Here is a 20,510-nt window from a genome sequence, read left to right as displayed (position 1 = left end):
GGGGAAAATCATGTTTTATGAATGTTCAAAAGAAAAAATATTGAAAGAATATTTTAATCCAATGTGTTGTTTTTATATATTGAGATGGCTAAAACATTTGATAAAGTTTAAATTTTATTTTTAAATCCCAAATCATAGTCCATATTTACAAATAATTTGCTCTGTTACTTACATATTAATGATTGTCTACAGTGCATTAAGCACTATGAAAGGCACTGGGTATACAACACCACATCATGACATGAAATATTTTTAAAAGAAATAAATATCATCTGTTAGCTTGTAATAAAATATTCTCATTCGTCATTTTTAGAGAAAAGTACCCCCAAATTTAAATAATTGAGCTTTACAGATAACTTGATTGTTTATTATACTGTACCAAAAATGTCTGTATCCTGGTATGTTAGCAGTATCTGACATACAATAGGCTTTATCATTATTTGTCTCTGCTTATGTCATATCTATAAGCCATGTTTTCCCAAGTGGATAGCAAGCTCCTATTGAGCACTTTAACTACACCGTATAGCAAGGTAGGATCCATGTCTTATTTCTATCCTCTTTCTAGAAATATGCCTTGCACAGAGGACACGAACAAAACGATGTCATTTGTTTCTTCTTCACCAACAAAAGTAAAATGAAAATCCACTCAATTTATCACTCAGAATCCAAAACTTTCCTCTGAATCTGTGTTGGTAATAACACAAGAGTGAGAAGAGGTGGGAAAGGAGAGTCTCTCTTTTTGTGGATGATTATCACAGGTGCAGTGGAGCACAAGGTAAAGCAGGTAACCAACTTGTCTGAGGAGAGGCTGATAAATTTGATTAGTTGCTCCTCCTGTTCCATACCTAACTTTATGATTATAGGCACACCTTTACATCATGCCACTCTATTTCTGGAATTCTTTTCCATTATTGCTCTAAATAAAATAAAAGAGGAGGAGAAGAGAATTCCAGAAAGATGAATATTTGACTTCATTCAATTTAGTTCATAGTGCTGGAGATTTTTTCAAGGGATCAAAGCAATTCATAAAGTGAGAAAAAGATAAAAGCTATTACAAATGACCTGCCCAACTGTTTCTCTTGTCCAGGATAACAGATTTTAACTCAGACTCCCTCCTCTCAAAGACTTGGTTTTGTGCACATGTACAAAACCACGTGCAAAGATGCCCAGAGCAGTTCTGAATTCTAACCCTTGATGCAATGGCAAATCTCTCAGTTTTCTCCTAAGAAAATACTCAACGAATGTTTGCTGAACTGAAATCCAACTATAGAAAAACAAGAAGCATGAAAGCACTCACCAGCTGGTGACCAGTCAAATGGAACCATCATCTGATCTTTCTAGAAGGATTAAAATCCTTTTATCATTCTCAAATTTTTTTTCTCATGCTAAATTATCAAATGATCGATCACGATGACCATAAATTAATGCTAAATAACAAATGTCTTAGTTTCTATTTTGTTCAAAGTTTTAAAAAATGTTAGTAATAAATGGGCTACTTAAAAATAATCATTGGTGCATGTTAAAGCGTGAAACCCCCATAATAAAACCTACACAAAATAAAAATCGACAACTCCACTAAAACCAAACCACATTTTAAGTCATTTTCACATAGCTAAAATGACATCATTGCCTTAACAAAGCAGAAAGCACGCACTGCATCTATGATGGTTTAGCTGAGTATGCACACATGAGGCCTAATTTAATTTCGGACTGTGAAAATTTTAGTGTGCTACTGTAAGCTGCTTTCTATGACCACTATTCAGCACAAGTGCTTCAAGCAACATTCCATGTCATAGAAGCTTCGCTGGAAAGAGGGGTTAGTAGGAAAGTATTCTACGATTTCCATCATTCCCAATAACATTATAGTGAAAATACATTCCAATGTCCAAAGACACAGCAATGTAGTCTTCTCTGGTCATCTGAGCCGGGTGTTCCAGGTGTGTCCTTTGTATAGGTTGTTTGTGCTCTCTTATTGAGGTTGAGCCTTAGTTGCTGTTTGCATGTCAATGGGAGGGATTGACCCTCAGGCTGATTGCTTGTGAAGACAGGGCATCTCCATATGGTTATTTAGGATATGGCTTCTGCCAGAGCAAGTTCTCAAAGATACAGAAAGAGTGCGAAGAGCAACCAAGACAGAGCTTAGTCTTTTATGACCTAATCTTGGAAGTGATACACCATCATTTTTGCCATATTCTACTGGTTACACAGATCAATCCTGATCAATGCGCGAAGGGATAAGACAAAGGTGTGAATTCTAGGAGTTGGGAGTCAGTGAGGCCATTGTTGAGGCTGGCTATCAAAATGACATTATGCAATAAATGGTCCAAAACCCCACATAAGCAAATGCTTGATCTCTGCACTGAAAGGAGATAAAATGGATAGTTATTTCTTAGCAATATAACAGACACACTCTTGGAGGTGTTTTAAGAGTTGCAGTAAAAGAGTTTGCAATGACTATTCATACCATTTCCCATTTTCCTTATGACTGAGTTTGGGTTAGCATAAAGAAACAAAGTTGAGGAGTTGAGGGCTGGTGAAGGAAGTAAAAGATTTAGCCAATTTGACCCTTCCCCGCCCCTCTACCATTGACGCACTAATAAGGAAAGAGTCCTAGTTGCAGAAAGCCTAGGTAACTTTACCAAGATCATACATACAGTTATAGAGCAGGGACTAGAATCAATGTTCACTACATCAAGAGCTACACATCACAGATCCAGTGGCAGTGACTCATAATATAGACGACATGCTAAACACGTGAGTTTTAAATCAACATACACTAAACATTGGACACTCTGGAATTGTCACGTCTTTGTGAGGTTTTCCAACACTGCCTATGTTACTTTCTCAGGCAGAGCAGTGGACTCTTACCCCTCTTTCCACGCCAACAGAGAGCTGACCTACTTAACTAGGAAAAAAAAGGAATCACTCATTCGGCTCAGCTAATATTTATAGAATATCTGTTCTTTACTCAACACTGAACATGTAGATTTGAAGAGTGGAAAACATGGTCCCATCACTCAAAAAGCAGATAGTCAACTTGAGAAGATAAGACCTAAACCTGGAACACTAAGAAAATTAGGCATCAAGTGACAAGACAGCATAAGGACTGATATATTTTTACTAATTTTGTTTAACAAAAATCTTATATAATACAATATGCCAGATACATTAAAATATTAAGTCTTTTCATTCCCTCTGAGGTTTCCCCCACTGCAAAGAGGAGGAAAGTGAGGCCTGAAGAGTTTAAGAAATTTGCCATAGTTCTCATGCCTAGTACAAAGCTGAGCCAGATTCAAACCCAGGAAGAATGGCTCCAGAGTCTGCACTTTCTTAACCACAATAGTATGAGGCTTCTCAATAAAAGTAGCAGTCATTCTTCTGCTTCCTTCATATGTCCTTTTTTCAGGGTTCTGAAGGACAGTCAATCATGAAATTCAAAAACTCCTCTGAGGAACCCCAGCTTCTAAGCTGTACCAGGGAAGGCAGTATCTAGCCCAACACAGTACAGCCCGCTAACCCAATGGATAGGGGTGAGGAATGGTGAATAAACATTCACTAATGAGGTCGTGCTTTCCTGGTGCCACCATGAAAAGGTAAAATTGAATCATACCTGTAATTAGCAAATTAAGCTATAAATAGAATGAAGAAATTACATAAAAATACTGCGCCTTGCAAGTGCAGAAATAAATTCATTTGACTCTGTCAAAGCTCACTAGACTGTGGAGAGACTTAATGTAATCTAAAGATTTTCTCCCAGAATCCTACCATAAAAAAATAGCATACTACATATGAGGAACAAATGTATCCGATCATTTTTAACAAATATGAAATGCGGTTTGAAAAGAAAAATGTGATGTGTGGCCTGGAAAGCCTTTTGCTTATAAACCAGTGAATTCCATTTTGGTAAAAATTTGCCAACTTTGCCACCTTATAAAGCATCTGCTATCTCTTTCCTTTACATCTGAATTTTACAACTTTGAAAAATGTTCCTTGCAAGGAAAGAAGGGGATCTTGAGGGCTGCTGGCAATTTTCATGTATTAAATTTCTACTTTGTGTTCTTCTCATCACACATCTTCAATCATCCATAGGTCTATCGACTAAAGACTCAGAGCACATCATTCAAAACTGTAGGAATAGTGCTTATGTAGAGCCAACTGCATGTAATGCAAGGCCACACTATGAATAGTGTTTGGCACAGATTTTTATTCTAAGATAACATGTCAGTGTACAATTGACTCTTGAACAACGTCGGGGTTTCGACTGGCACAGTCGAAAATTGGTGTATAACTTTTGACTCCCCCAAAACTGAACTATAGTGTTTTTTCCTATCAGAGAGACATTAGATCCAGGACCCCCAGAACACCAAAATCCACAGATATTTGAGTCCTTTATACAAAGTGGCACAGAACAATGCATATGGTCAGTCTCTGCATCTGCGATGCCCAACTGCACATCAAAAATACAGATCCGTGGTTGGTTGAATCCATGGATGGGAAACCTAGGGATATAGAGGGCCAATCGTATATTTATTGAAAAAAAAATCTATGTATAAGTGGACCCGTGCAGTTCAAACCCATTTTGTTCAAGAGTCAATTGTAGATTATTGTGATTGTGAAAAGATTTTTAAAAGATTTTTAAAAAATTCTTCTAAAAGTCAAAATTTTATTTAAAAGTATTTTACTAAGAAACTGTATCTAGGCACAGTAGGTTTACAGAATCTCAAAAGACAGTCTAATAACTTCTCTTTTCAATCGACTTTTCCATTAAATTATATCAAACTTACAACAACTATCTTAGAGAATCAGTTAAGAGTGGCCTTTATGAGATCATTCAATTCATTTCAATGACTATTTTGGGAAAGTCCACACTAAACTATCAGAGGTAGAGATGGTTTTTCATTCTGTTATGAAAGATTTGACCACGATCTTCGTTAAACTACTCTAGAGTACGAATGTTCTCCTTGCATTTCAAAGTATGGTAAGTTACTATCTACTTTAGACTAATATTAAAATTATGATGCTACATGACAGATAAAAAAATAAATGGAATGATGAGGAATTTGTAGCACACCACTGTGGATAGTCTGAGAAGGACAATGTGGGCATGGGTGTGTGTCGGGAGGTGGTAGGGTGTCATGCAAACAGGAGTGAACTGATATAAAGGATACTGAAACCAGTTAGCAAATAGCTGCTTTTCTAGTTCTCCAATGCCATCGGATTTCACTCTCTCACCCTAGCATACTTACTTCAAACCAGCCAGTTCTCTGTGTGTCTAATCTTGATTCATAACTTTGGCACATATGAATCTTCTAAAGTCTCTTCAACTCATGTGGCTGAGCAAACCAGGGCAGTCCTCCATGTTTCAAGCTCTTATTTCCCAGAATCATTCTAGACATAATTGTGACTTCTGCCTAGGGAGACCTCAAGAGTTGTCAAGGTCTATTAAGAACAAATCCAGTGGTGGCGTTCTGCCATTTCTACATGTTTTTCTCATTAAAAGAAAATTATACTTGGAAAAAAAATAATAAATCTAAATGTTCTGAGCTAATCTTGCTTTGGGCCAGACCTAGAAATATAATTGTTTTGCTAACATGAATTTAATATTAGAATCTAGCTGGCTTTCTGATATCTTTCATCTTTTTCATTTTCCATCTGCTAGAGGATGTCTCTCTACCAGGATAATGTGTACTTCTATTTCTGTAGCTACACTGCTATGATTACTAGTAATAAAAAAAACACCTTCATACATAGAGCATGGATTATGTGTCACAAACTATGTTCACAACTCTACATATGTAAGATCCACTTAAGTCTTCTTTGCAATTATGAGGTAGGTTTTGTTACTATCCCTAGTTTAAAAACATACCCAAGATCACACAGCTGGTAAGAAATATTGGAATTCACACCTGGAAATTTGGCTCCAGAATCCATGCTCTTAGGCACTATATTATAGTTCTTTCGTTTGTGGAATGCAAAGAATATTCCACCAAGACCAAGGCCCTAGGTTTCCAGTCCAATCTTTAATGCTATAATCAACTATGTGACTTAGGGCAAGTCTTTGACTTAGTTTCCACTATATACTGAGACAGACTCAATGAGTCACTTTTAGTTATACAATGCTATGATAGTAAAGTATGTGCTTTGCATTAACAAACTTGACTTTGCTGGATGAGTCAGGAGATTTAAATCTAAATAATGAAATACTTCTAAGTAAAGGAAAGAGGCAGCAAATGACTAATCCAATCTTCTAATCATTTTCAGTTACGTTCTTATTTCATTTTCTATGATGCAAGAATTAGATTCAGATTTTACAGAGGAAAACAGTGAACTCAGTGATTGGGTAATTTATCTAATGCATCAGAGAAATGCAGGATGGAGAGCAAGCACTTGAACGCAGTCAAAGCCCAAGTGCTGTTTGCCTCATCACAACGCATCTCTAGCATTGTCTTTCTCTCCTCTCAGCAGCAGTAAGCAGAGATTTAAAAGGGAATATATTTCAAGTACCTAGCACAAAGTCTTGCGAACAGCAGGAATGCAATAAACTCTTTTGGAGGTGAGGATAAAGACAGACAGATGAATATCAACTTACAAGTGCTAACAGAACATAATTTTAAACACAAATGGATATATTTTTGCGTAACTTCTGTAAGGTAGGCTGAATACCATATCAAAACAAGTTAATTTCTCCCTAAGTAAATAATGAATAAATATCATAAGAATGCCAATGTATGGGTACATATGTTGGCATTCTTATGATATATACTATTCTATATACTATATTTTCTGGTATAGCAGGTGACATCTTTCATGCAAAAGTTAGTGGTTTTCCAACATGGCAGCGCTCAGCTGCTTTAACTCTCAAACACGATGGTGTTCCGTCTGTGTTTAAGTACTTCACCTCATGTAATACTCATTTTCGTGGTAAGACTCTGTGTACCTATATTAGTGGGTTTAGTTTTCTTAAAAGTAAAACAAAGTATTGAACATAGGATCAGTTAAAATCCTCATACATGAGTTCTTGTGGTATTTTGCTACATGAAATAACTTCCTAACAATAACTCAGAATCATTTTATTAAAAGGAATCTCCCTTTTTCCCTTACTGGAATTCACAAATAATACCAAGGAAAAGGAAATTATCCTATTGGCTATTTAAAGGAAGGCAGGATAATCTTATTAAGTTTCTATTTTAGTATGGAAATGGAATCACTTGCTCATCCAACAAATAAGAATTGAACACCAGGTATGTACAAGGTGTTACTTTATTAATGGCAGGACATAAAAGAGAATGTGACAGAAATAGTGATGACAATGCAGTGGGATGAGTGCTACTGTGATTATGATGAAAAGATGCACAAGGTCCTAGAGGAGCATGAATGGTATTTATGAAGGGTTAGAGGAGTTCTTGAAGGAAGTAATTTTTGAGCCAATACTAGAGCGTATAGTGTGTTTAGGAAACTGCAAGTAATTAGGAATGATTAGAATTCAGAGTACTTGTAGTGAAGGTAGGAAAGTCTTTTGGTTTGCAGGAAAGTCTTTTGGTTTGATTTCAACAATCGTAATTATGTAGTCACAAAAATAGAAGTAAAAGGATTTTAACAGATCATAAGTTCAACACCTTGGTTTACTTTTAAGAAAACTAAACCCACTAATATAGGTACACAGAGGCTCATCACAAAGATGACTATTACATGAGGCGAGGTACTTAAACACAGTACTGAACACCATTGTGTTTAAGAGTTAAAGCAGTTGAGTGCAGCCATGTTGGAAAACCACTAACTTTAGCATGAAAGATGTCACCTGCTTTATCAGAAAATATAAATATTAGAGAAATCACCTGCAGCTAATCTGACAGTGTGCACATACCAAAAACTAACGTGAAATGTCTAAACTGCCGCTCCTTATGTAGTCTATGGGTCGATCAAGGAACACTGGAGGTAAAACTGCGTTTAACACATACACACAGTTAATTCACCAGTTAACTTTCTCTCTCTTTTAAACGTAGCTCTTGTTCATTAAATTCAATAAAAGTTGAGGAGCAATGCAGCTGTTAAATGAAAGGATTCTTTCAAATCCCCTGCCTCCTCCTTCTACTTCTAAAAAATACATCCTCCTGAGTTTTCTAGGTAATCAAGGTCAAACTGTGAAGTTATAATATTCTCCTTTTTTCACACTAATGCAAAGATACAATAATGTAAATAATTCAAAAGTCATTTATTTATGGCACTGAAATGTATTATATATTTGGAGGAATATCTTCCTAATTAAAATGTGATTAGGCTTCTGTTAAAAGTAATTTACTTTTCCTGATCAACCCAATGACTAAAGCGTGTGTCTTTTGGGGTAGGGTTAGGGGGCGGCGGAGTCTGAGAATTTGCTGAGTACTAAGAATGACCTAAGTATTTTGAAAGTTTCACTAACTGTAATTTAGTTATATGATATATTTTTAGCATTAAAAAATGAGATGACTTCATATAGATTTTATGTTAAATCACCAACAGAAATATTAGATATATACTTTATTTATTTATTTATTTATTTATTTATTTATTTATTTATGAGGCAACCCTTGGTTAACCTGACAGATCGCAAGGATCTTGTCAGTTTACAATCCCTTATTTTTTATTTTTTATGCCTACAGCACCTAGTCTTCCTAGGTGGTCTCCCATTCAAGTACTAACCAGGCCCGATCCTGCTTAACTTCTGAGATCAGACCAGATCAGGCTTGTTCAGGTTGGCATGGCCATAGACTATGCTCGCTTTAAATAAAGGTGATAAGGATTTCTCTTGATAGAAATGGATTCACAGATTAGGGGAAAATCATCACAAGATTCCTTTGAATATAAACCCCTCTGAACTGAAATACCACTTGAAAATTAATCAATAAATTAATGATCGTAAATCCATTTAATATCTATACATTATGAAAGATTTTCTTAAAACTTCCATTGAAATAGTATTCAGCCTCAACAGGTGAAATGGCCATTTCAATAGATATTTACCTTGTTTATCCATTACAAATTTCACTAATTAATTCACTAATTAATTTAACCAATAATGCCTAAAAGAAATCAATATTCCACTTTTTTATAATCTTAATCTGATTATCTTTCTTCAAATCTAAAATGAGTAAGAACTTGCCTTATACCCAAGTGCAGGAATCACCTCGTGATAAAAAAAATAGGCAAAGGATTGTGTGTAATCAAACATGTATGAGTTAAAACAACTCATATTTTAGTATTCTGATTTCTAATTCTTTCTACAAATAAATTTTAATGGTATGTGGAATTTATCTTTTTGTGTACTATATGATGTGAGAGCCACTTCTGAACCAATTTTAAAACAATCGATCATACTTAGATCATAAAGCTCTAAAAGGCTTTATGATTTGCAAAAAGAATAGGCCTTATTAAATAACCCCAGGACAGAAGTCATATTTCCTATTATTAAACTGAGAGTTCCGGTGCTGATAAAACAAACAAACAATCAAACAAACAACTCCACATATAAGCACATGTAGCACATACAAAATGCATAGTATAAAACTTTTCACTTACTTCGTACTTGGCTGTTTTTGTAGGGCTCTATCTATCCTGGGTAAGAGATGGAGCACTCCTCCTTTCAGCTAGTGTTTTTATTTTCTGTACAGGAAAAAAAAATCAAAATAAAGACCACATGGCTTGGAAAGAAAGTAATTGCCAATTTTCAATTCAATTCAGTAACTTTTTGCCTATCTCTGTCTATGAAGGAATCTGCAATCTCTTTAGGAAGATAAAATAATAACAACCAAACTAGGATACTAAGTTTAAAAAGTGGCATAGGCAGTAAGCATTTCCTATGGTCAGAGAATAAGCAGGTTAAAGGATGACCAGAGTATTTGAGAAAAGCAATATCACAACTATTATCACCCTTTGCAGCTAACATAAATGTTGCATATTATGCCCTGTGCTAAAGAGAGAACTATATGATCTCATTTATACTCCCAAATGCATCAAAGTTGGTTCTATTATCTCAGGGTAGGCCCCAAACTGGGCTTCAAGGAAAGACAGGATTTGAAGAGATCAAGTAAAGGGACAAAAAAGTTAAAGCAAAGGATGGAGACTAGACTCTTACGCATTTAATAGATCTGTAAATTTAAATATTTATACTTTTGGGAATCCCTTCTTTTATAGAATTTTTGCTGTAATTCTTTTTTAAAAACTTTTTTTTTTCTTTTCTAAGTGGTACATAAATAGAGAATTGACTGGATATTTCAGGTACTCTGTTTCAGAGGACTTCAAATTTGTGGCAAATGAGATTTTATTCAACTTGAATTATTCAGGTAGCTACTCTCTAAACTCAATCTTATATGTTTAATGCCTATAGATAGAGTCAGAGGGCCTGCCACTGGATATAAATGAGTAAAATTAAAAATACAGTAATGAACAGCCTTGAATGAAGTTCAGGTTGTATCATGGAAGCCATTCTTCCTGTTCTACCCTCTCATCCTACCATGGCAAAAGGTCTCATTACTGTCTGAGGGCCTATGTCAGCCATGCTAGGGATCTAGATGTTGGAACCACATCAAACTCACTGGCTCAGTATCAGTATTTCATTACACAATTCGTAAAGGAACTGCTTCTTTGCTAGTAAAATAAAACCTACACCCTAGCATAAGAATAGAGATAGAACCGTCCAGTGATAAGGGGATGCTCGAATTCTTTGGCACAGTTCTTATCCTCCAAATTCACCGTGACCCCCAAGGATTCTTTCCAAATTATTAATGACAGAAGTACCATGGCCTTAAGTGTTGTTGTTCCAGCCATTAATCTTTTGGCCTCATGTAGAAACCACATGCCTTTTTTCCAAAATCTATGTACTATGCTTTGAACTCTGAAATGTGCCCAATCCTTTAAGTTTACATGGACCCATTACACTCTTTCACTTTTGACTTTGAGGTTCTGCCTAGCTTACCTTCAGGGGTGGGGAGCATTCTTGGACATATCTCAATAGCTTTGCTTCTGCTGCCCCTAACCCTCTGACACCACTGTCAGCAGATCCAAGTTCTTAAACTAGATCTTCATTAATAAATGATTTATAATTACAATCTCTTTGGCTTTCAGGTTTATAAAGAATTTGGAAAGGGTTCCAAAGAATATCATAAAAATGATTTAGTATGTGGAGAAAAGAAAGAGGCTATGAGAAAAGTTAAACTTATCTGAAGTTCTTCATTTGGAAATAATATGACTCTCCAAATGAATGGAGTTATAATATGGAAGATAGCAAGGGTCTTCCAAGTAAGATAAGGCAAAAAGAAACTTGCCTAACTTGTAGACTGAGAATCCAGGTTGATCTTGGTTACTGGTTCTTTGAAAAATTCACAAAAGCTGTTAATGAAATTATGCACATAATTTCAAGAGGTTCAGAAACCCACATACCATAGATTCCCTAGGGATTCATGGAACCCAAATATGAAAACTTCTGATATAAAGAAATCTCTCTGAGAGTGATAGCTGTTAAACATGAGAATGGATAATCAAAGAAGGGGGACAAATTTTCTTCTATAAAGGTACTTTGAAAATAGTTTTTCATAGAGACCTAATGTAGAGGACCATTTGTATATATAGTAATTAGACTGCATTTTCTTAGTTATAAAATTGTCAGATAGATGAGTCAAATGGAATGTATCCACCTTACCTAGTAGACTCATTTTCAAGAGCCTGTAATCAAACCACAGGCAGAATTTATTTGAGATCTTATCGTTTATACTGAGACTTATCCTACTGCTAATGAGACATGCAACCCAAGGCAATCCAGTCCATTCTCTAGGCCTTCATTTCCTTATTAGAAAATGAGATTTGAACCACATAGTTTCTTAAGTACCTTTATTTTCTGAGAGTCTCATGTTTATGTCCACCAAAGACTCACCCTGGATATCCAAGAAAATAAACATTTTATACATCATTCGTTTATAATTCACAGGATTCATTATCTTGTAAGTAGAAAGTTTTAAGAGTAGTCAATAAAATGAGGGCTTATTGGGTACATAGCTTGTGCCAGGCCTAGCATATGCCCGACACAAACTGTATAACCAATAAGTGAAGGGTTTTTGTGAATTTTAAAGTCCACTCATTCTCCATATGTACACCACTGTCCCAAAACACACACATAAAACAAACAAACAAACAGACAAACAAACTTTTAAGGGGCTTTCCTGAAATGTTGTCATTAAGAAAATGTGAGCATTTGATATGGAACAGAATGTTAAGAGTCAACCTTGTAAACTGCAGACTACATTTTTTTTTAGGTAATATTGACATTTACCACTTTGAGCCACATGGTAAACATTTGTTTGATGGTAAAAAGTTAATCACTTGGCAAGAAATGATACTGGGACAACCGGATATCCACATGCAAAAAAATGAAGCTAGACTCCTATCTCCCACCATATACAAAACAACTCAAAATGAATCAAACAACTAAAAATAAGAGCTTAAACTATAGAAATTATAGCAGAAAACATAGGCAGAAATATTTCTAATCTTTTATGAGGCAATGGTTTCTTAGATGAGATTCCGAAATCACAAGCAACAAAAGAAAAAAATGTAAATTGGATATGACTGTCGAGATTAAATACTTCTGTGTTCAAAGGACATTATTAAGAAGTGAAAAGAAACCCTGCAAAATGAGAGAATATTTCTGCCAATCACAAAGGATTTGTATCTAGAATATATAAAGGATTGTTACAGCTCAATAAATACAAGTAAGCTAGTTTTCAAATGGGCAAAGGATCTGAAGAGATAGTTCTCCAAAGAAGATGTACAAATAACCAAAGAGCATGTGAAAATATGTTCAACATCATCAACTATCAGGGAAATTGTACTCACATTGCTAGTGTATCTATGACATGGTGCTACCACTTATAAAGTAGCTTCAATGCTCTGCAAATGGGTAAATGTAGTTTCAAATGACCCTGCAATTCCTTTTAGGTACATGCGAGAGAAACGAAAACACAGCCACACAAAAACATGAAGGTTCACAGCAGCATTATTCATAATAGTCAAAGAGCAGAAACAATTCCGACGTCCATTACGACACTGATGAATGAATGAACAAACTACATTATATGCACAAAATGGAATATTACTTGGCAATAATGAAGTATGATAAGTACAACATGGATGAATGTTGAAAACATTATGCTAATTTAAAGCAGTCAGTCTTAAAAGACCACATTTATTATAATTCCTTTTATATGAAATATCCAGAATGAACAAATACATAAAAGTGGACCTTATTTGCTTTTTGTCCAAGATGTTTTTGTAGTAAATGTTTGCGTGGCTGTCCATTTGAATCTTTCAGAGATCTGAGGAATAAGCCCACCTGCCCACTGTGGTTTGCCACCATTTCTCCTCTTTTCTTCGAGTGCCCTACTCATGGCCTTTCTGCATAGTAAACTCTCAATGGCTGTGTGTTACATCAATAAATTAACACTGACTATATCAGAGAGTTTAAGGTGGTAACATATCCTATCTAGGAAAATGAAGTTGTAAACAGGTAACCGAAGAAAAGACGTTTTGTTCTATTTTCAACAACTCCGAAAATACTGTTTACATAAAAACCTAGATCTAGTCTCTCACTAGACATTTAACTTCATGTCAACCAGGAGATACAGTATTATATTTGGAACTTCTAAATCACTCTGAATCTGGTTATTCTTAGTTTAGATTAAAGGAAAAGAAAGCCTATCAAAACAAAGGAATGGGATGAAAGATTTAAGTTAAATGAATTGCAATTTTTCATAATTTGTTTTCTCCAATCCCTTTATGAAGAAAGAATTCAAGCATATTAGTTGAATTTAACTGAAATTCAAACATTTAAAATTAGCCTAGCATTAAAACAGCTTTGAGGAAAGCTTTTAAATACTGAAGTTTCAGGGCTAGAACAAAAGTTCAATCAAATTTACAGTTTAGCTTATTCAAATTAATCCTGTTAATTATTAATTAACTATTAATCCTGCTGTGGCTAGTCTGTACAATTTCTTGTCTTCTGTACATGCCTATGGCATTTATTTGTGGATAAATGCCTCAAAGACATTGGTTCTGCAAGGGAACAAGAAAGTTATTCTTAACCTCGCTTATATGTCTTATTTTCACAAAAAGTTTTCCACCTCTGGGAGAGCCAAAGCTTCTCACTGTTGTCAGTGTGGTCCTTGAAGAGTATGATTTTCTATTTACTCATAATCCTCCCATCTAGAATCAATCTGAACATTTAATTAAAACAAATGTCTTGACAACACAGATCATTGTAAAGGAATAAAAGTTCTGAATTTAAGATGTGTTTTTCTTTTTGCTATCTTTCATCTTTCTGTGAAACATCTACTCTGAAATAAAATAATAAACATGAGAATCACTGTAATATAGACGAATGGGCACATGACTCGTAGATATTCGACCTACATTCTGGACCCTGGTTCTACTTCTTAACCTCTAAGAATCCTCTCCATAAAACTGTTACCCATGACAGGCTATAGAGCCTTCCCAAATGTCTAAGAAGCCTGGCTGAACCTCTCCCCTACTCTAACTCTGTGTCTGAGCACAGGGAGGCCTGTGATCAGCACTTAAGAAATTGGCAAGACTAGTTGCAATCGGGTGAAACCAAAGTGACCTCCGAAAGACTGAAAAATTTTTTCTAATACAATCTCCATAGGAAATAACAGTTAACATTGCTGGTGCGCTGCCACGACCAACCAACCATTCCCCACTGCCACACTGCCCAACTGATGCAACCAACTAACCATTCACTGCTGCTGCATTACCATGACAACGGCCAGCCGAGATCATAAAGAAATAGAGCGTGGAACCCTGATCCCATGAACGAGCCAACATCCCTTTCCCATGAAAAACCCATTAAGGTTCCTCCTCCATATTTACCTAAACCTTCCCTACATTTCAACTATCCTGTTAGCCACCTCTCCACCGCTAAGAGAGAAGTTAATCTGAGAGCTGCACTCTCTCTTCTCCATTTTCTGTCCATAGAATAAAAGCTGGTAATGTTAAGGCTCACTTTTGGATTGCGATTAGCTTCTCAACACACCTAGTAGAAAAAGAAACCCATCTGGGGTCCTATAAAAGGGGTCTTTCGCCCGCTGGTAACAAAATGACATAACAGTCCAACCTGCCAAAAGAATCAAATTAAGAAAATATATGTGAAAGAAAAATAGAGTTGGAAGGTCTGTGTTTAAAACACACCTCTGTTGAGAATTTTGGCATCTAAGTTCATTAGACATTTTTTCTGTAATTTGTTTTTTGTTTGTTTGGTTGGTTTTTGTTTTTACTGTCTTTGTTTGCTTTTCTTCTCAGGGAAATATTGGCCTCCTAAAACGCATTGAAAGTGTTTCTATCTTTTCTATTTTCTGGAAGACATTGTGAAAAATTGGTGTTAATGTTTCTTTAAATGTTTGTTAGAATTCTCCAGCAAAACCATTAGGGCCTAGAGATTTTTCTTTGGGAGCTGTTAAATTGTGATTTCAATTTATGTAATGATTACAGGACTGTTCTGATTATCTATTTCATCTTGGTTGAGGTTTGGTAATTTGTGGTTTTTGAGGAATTGTCCCACTCTTTTAAGTTGTCAAAGTACACATGTAAAAATTATTTGTAGTGTTCTCTTATTATCCTCTCAGTGGCTTCAGGATCTATAATGATATCCTGTTTTATTCCTGATATTGTTCTTTGTGGGCTTTTTTTTTTTTACTTCAGTCTTGATAGAGGTTTATCAATTTTATTATTTTTGTCAATGAACCAACCTTTTGTATTCTTGATTTTCTCAACTCTTTGCCTATATTCAAGTTTATAGATTTCTACTCTACTCTTTCCTTTCTTCTGCTTGCTTTTGGTTTTATTTAGTTCTTCTTTTTCTAGTTTCTTGAGGTAGGAAGTTAATGTATTGATTTCAGATCTTTTTATTTTTTATATTTTATTTTATTTTATTATTTTCAAGTATACAGTACATTGGTTAAACATTTATGTAGCTTATAAAACGATCCTCCTAATTGTTCTTTTTCTCTTCTGGCTCTTCACCTAGCCATTAATGCTAACTGCATTCTCTATGTCATTCTCTCCATCCCTATGATCATCTATCAACCACTAATTTGTACTTCTTTAACTCTTCACCCATTCTCCCAGCACCCCAACCTCCATTTTCCTCTGGCTGTCACCAAATTGTCCTCTATATTTGTGAGTCTATTTTTGATTAGTTTGTTCTTTTTATTCCTTAGATTTCGTATATAAGTGAAATCATATGGTATTTATCTTTCCCTTTCCGACTTATTTCACTCAGCATAATAAATTCTAGGTCCATCTATGTCATTGCAAATAGTAGGATTTCTTTTTTATAATGGCTAATGTTCCATTGAGATCTTCTTTTTATTTTTTATTTTTTGAGATCTTCTTTTTAAATGTTAGCATTGTTATAGTTTTTCTTCTCAGCACTGCATTAGCATTATCCAACATATTTTGATTTTTTTTTTTTTTGTTAGTTCTAGGATTTAAAGACATTTCTTTTCAAACTTCTTCTTTTTCCAAGGGATTATTTTGTAGTATTGTTTGGTTCCAAGGGTTTGAAAATTTTCATTATCTATCTGTTATTGATTTCTAGTTTGATGGCATTGTGGTCAGAAAACATACTCTGTATGATTTCAATTCTTTTATAATGCTGCTGTTTGTTTCATGGCACAGGATATGGTATATCTTGGTTTATGTTCCATTGGGAATTGAAGAGAATATATTTATTTCTATTATAGGATGGAGCATTCCATAAAAGCCAATCATATCCCTTTAGGTCATGATAATATATTCTATGTCTTTGCTGGTTTTAAGTCTAGTTCTATCAATTGCTGGGAAAAGAAGTGTTGAAGTTTTCAATTATAATGATGATTTTGCTTATTTCTCCTTTTGGTTATCTCATTTTTTCACTTTACATATTATGAAGCTTTGTTGTTCATGTATACACACTTAAAATTTTTAAGTCTTCTGGTGGATTGAGCCTTTTATTGTTATATAATGTCCCTTTCTGCATCTGGTAATTTTCTTTGCTCTAAAGTTCACCATATTCGTTTTTAATATAGCCACTCTTACTTTCTTTTGATTAATGTTTGCATGGTATATCTTTATCCTTTTCCTTTCAACCAACCTATGTCATTGTATTTGAAATGAGTTTCCTGTACATAGAATATCATTAGGTAGGTTTCTTTTTAATCCACTCTCAATCTTGGTTTTCAGATTGCTGTATGTATATCATTTATATTTAAGGTAATTCTTGATATGTTCGAACTTAATTATGCCATTTATTATTTGTTTTCTGTTTCTTTCCTCTGGTTTCAATGCTCTTTCTCTCTCTCCCTCTCTCTCTCTCTCTTTTTTTTTTTTTTTTTTTTTTTTTTTTTTTTTTTTTTTTTTTTTTTTTTTTTTTTTTTTTTTTGCCTTTCTGTAGTTTAAACAGTTCTCCAGAGTTCCATTTTGACTTACTTATGGTGTTTAGGAGAGATTTACTCTCCAAATGTATACTGTCTGTAGTTGCTCTGAGTGTTATAATATACATAAGTAGCATATCGCATTCTACTGTTATCAACATTTCACCACTTACCTATGAAAATCTCACTTCCATTTAGGGACTTTTGTTTTTCCTACTTTAAAATATCATTTTCTTGAGTATCAAATGGTGTTCGCCTTTCTGTTTCAAGAATCAAAGATGACTGATAAAACTCAAGAGAAATATTGTCTATCATTATGGACTCTTATTTCTACTTCTTTTTGTCCTTCCTTCCTTCCCAAAGCTCCAAATTTCATTCTTTTAGCTTTTATTTTCTGTTTAAAGAACTTCCCTTAGCCAGTCTTCAAGCGTATGTGTGCAAGTGACACATTTTTAACAGTTTTCCTTCATCTGAGAATGTCTTTATATCTCCTTCATTCATGGGTAGTTTCATTGGACATAACATTCTGTGTTGACAGTTCTTTTAGTGCTTGGGAAATGTGCCACTTTCTTCTGGTCATGAAGCAAAAAGTTTTGACTCAATTGAGGTGACCTGAGTCAACTAGATTGTAGCCAAGTCTTGTTCCTTCTAGCCTAGAGACTAAATGACTCAACCTTTTCGTAGATAATCATCATATATGCTATTCTGATTAATTGATTGTGTGGAACAACCTTATTCAACTTCCCATTTCATCACTCTTATTTAAATATGTCCTAACAGAACTTCCATGTTTGGAACTTCTCAGTCTTCTTAACCTTTGATAACTACTTTTCTTCTAGAAACTTTCCATGGCCCATACTCTCTCTGCTTTTGGGTCCCTCTTTCTTATCCATGCTAGGTAGCATTCTGAGTGCTCTATATACATTATCTTATTTAAGGCTCACAATAACCCCATAAGGTAAATACTATTAGTATCTCTATTTACAGATGAAGAAGACGAGGCACAGGGAGATGTTGGTGGTTTGGATCAGGGTTATAGTAGAAGAGAAAAGAAGGCAGATTACAGGCATTTTTGAAAGTAGAGCCATTAAGACCTTGTTGCTGGATTAGATGTGGAAGTGAGGGAAGAGAAGAATCAAGGATGACACCTAAATAGCAGGGTGAATTTTGTCCAGCCTATTGGCCATCTCTAATTGTATGTTGGATAAGCACCTCCAGAAGACAAGTTTAACATGTTTAAAACAGAATTTACAGTTTTCCCCATAAGATCTGTTCCTCCTTTTAACATGTTCTCTTTCAAGTGGTATCGTCCTCACTGTTATTAAATAGCAGTTACTTTACAGAGAGGGATGCATATGAGAGAAATAGTTAAAACTATACTAAAGATCTTTCTTGGTTTCCAAATTGTTTCCTCCATCTTATTCATATATTTATTGAACTTTTAACTCCCTTCCTTGACCATAAGCTTCTCAGAGGCAAAGATCATGTCTATAATTAGAGCTAACATTTACGGATATTTTCCAAATGTCAGGGCTTGTGTTAAGCACTTTGCACGTATTAACCCATGTACTTCAACAAATAGCCTTATGTATAGAGACCAAGGACAGTGGTTAAGAGTGTGGGCTGAATTGCTTGGGTTCAAATCCTGGCTCTGTCACATGATTTGGGGGAAGCGAGTCAACTTTTCTGTGCCTTGGTTATCACGGAAGACTCTAGGAACATAGAGGAAGGACATCTAACTTAGATAGATGAGATCAATGAAGGCTTGCTAGAATGAAGTCCATTGTAAGTTCAATCTTCATTCACAAAGTATTAAGGGAAAGGTGTTACAGGCAGAGAGAGCAGCCTATGTGGATGCTTGGAAGTAAACAAAAGCATGGAACCTTTTTATAACTGCTAGTACAGCTTACCAAGAACAAGGAAGGGTCACAAACTCAAATAATTGCAAGAACAAGACTGATAAAGTAAGAGTGGATGGCCAGTGGTAAGATGAAGAGAAGACACAAGGTTTCCGGCAAACTGGAGAGCACAGAAGCCACGTAAAAGGGCCAGCCTCCTCTCCCCACCAAGCTCCTTCCCTCTAACCAAGCTCCATTATTCTGCTCTTCATTCATTTCCTTAAATCTCTGCTTATACCTCCTCAAAGCTCCTCCACTTGCTATTTCCTCAACCTGGAATGTGCTTTCCATGGTTGACAACTTTGTATCACGTAAGCTCACATGCAATTTAAAAAATGCCTTCCTTGATCACCACCCACAAGCCAGTCCCAAATACGCTTGTAGTCCACTCTAATTTATTTCTTCAGAGCACTTGCTATTATACGAAATTATTTTGTTCATTTGTTTGTGCATTTCATGTATTTGTTTAATTGTATACTTGGTATATAAAATATAAGCTCTATTGAAGCGGGAAACTTTTCCACATCTACAGTAATGGTTGACACACAGTAAGAGATTTCCCCTCCCCGCAAAATGCCATTTATTTATTTTGCATAAATAAAACGTACCTTTATTGTGCACTTACTCAGTGCTAGGTACTATGTACTGTGAAGATCAATTCAGCAAACATCAGAATATAGGTAATAGTTAGTGCCACATGAATGGGTGAGAAAATTGAGGACATGTGTGCAAAGCCAAAAGATAATGGGTCAAAGAGGAATTCTTTGTAAGTGTAGACAAAAGGAGAAAAGTTACAAAGATAATGAATAGAAGAGATAAGGAGGAAACAGTAGAGAAGTGGTAACAGAGAAGGCAGAAGAAAACAGAGTCCACGATGGAAATCACAACTTAATTAGATAATCTGCTTCTGGCTGATTATAATGTGCAGCCGATATCTGGAAAGCTAGGACTTCTGTCATTACCTTGTCTCATTGTTGTGCCCATTTAGAGACTTCTGAATAAAGCCTCACCTACATATTTACTGTTCGTCTTGGTTTCTGTGATATCTCTCTATAGTGATGCCATATCTTTTACCTAATTAAGATAAACTTGCCTACATTTTCATCTTCAGATAAGTAAATTCCCATTTCTATTGCATTCTATCTGGAGAAAGAGAGAGAGA

At 35.2% G+C, this 20,510-nt stretch overlaps 1 protein-coding gene and 1 pseudogene across 1 annotated transcript in view; one reads left to right on the top strand and one right to left on the bottom strand.

Moving 5' to 3' along the window:
• The first annotated feature begins 6,372 nt into the window (after positions 1 to 6,372).
• The window catches only part of LOC120618054 (probable ribonuclease ZC3H12C), a 60,917-nt gene continuing 46,779 nt past the window's right edge, over positions 6,373 to 20,510 (top strand). Inside the window, exon 1 of the mRNA XM_039881916.1 lies at positions 6,373 to 6,467. Within this exon, the coding sequence (XP_039737850.1) occupies positions 6,373 to 6,467 (95 nt within the window). The remainder of the gene's footprint in view (positions 6,468 to 20,510) is intronic.
• Positions 8,631 to 8,749, bottom strand: LOC120618060 (uncharacterized; annotated as a pseudogene).

This window comes from Pteropus medius, unplaced genomic scaffold (assembly GCF_902729225.1).
Source record: "Pteropus medius unplaced genomic scaffold, Ma_sr-lr_union100, whole genome shotgun sequence".
Taxonomy (NCBI): Eukaryota; Metazoa; Chordata; class Mammalia; order Chiroptera; family Pteropodidae; genus Pteropus; species Pteropus medius.
The sequence above is the reverse complement of the archived record's forward strand: the minus strand, read 5'-3'. Positions and strand labels throughout refer to the sequence as shown.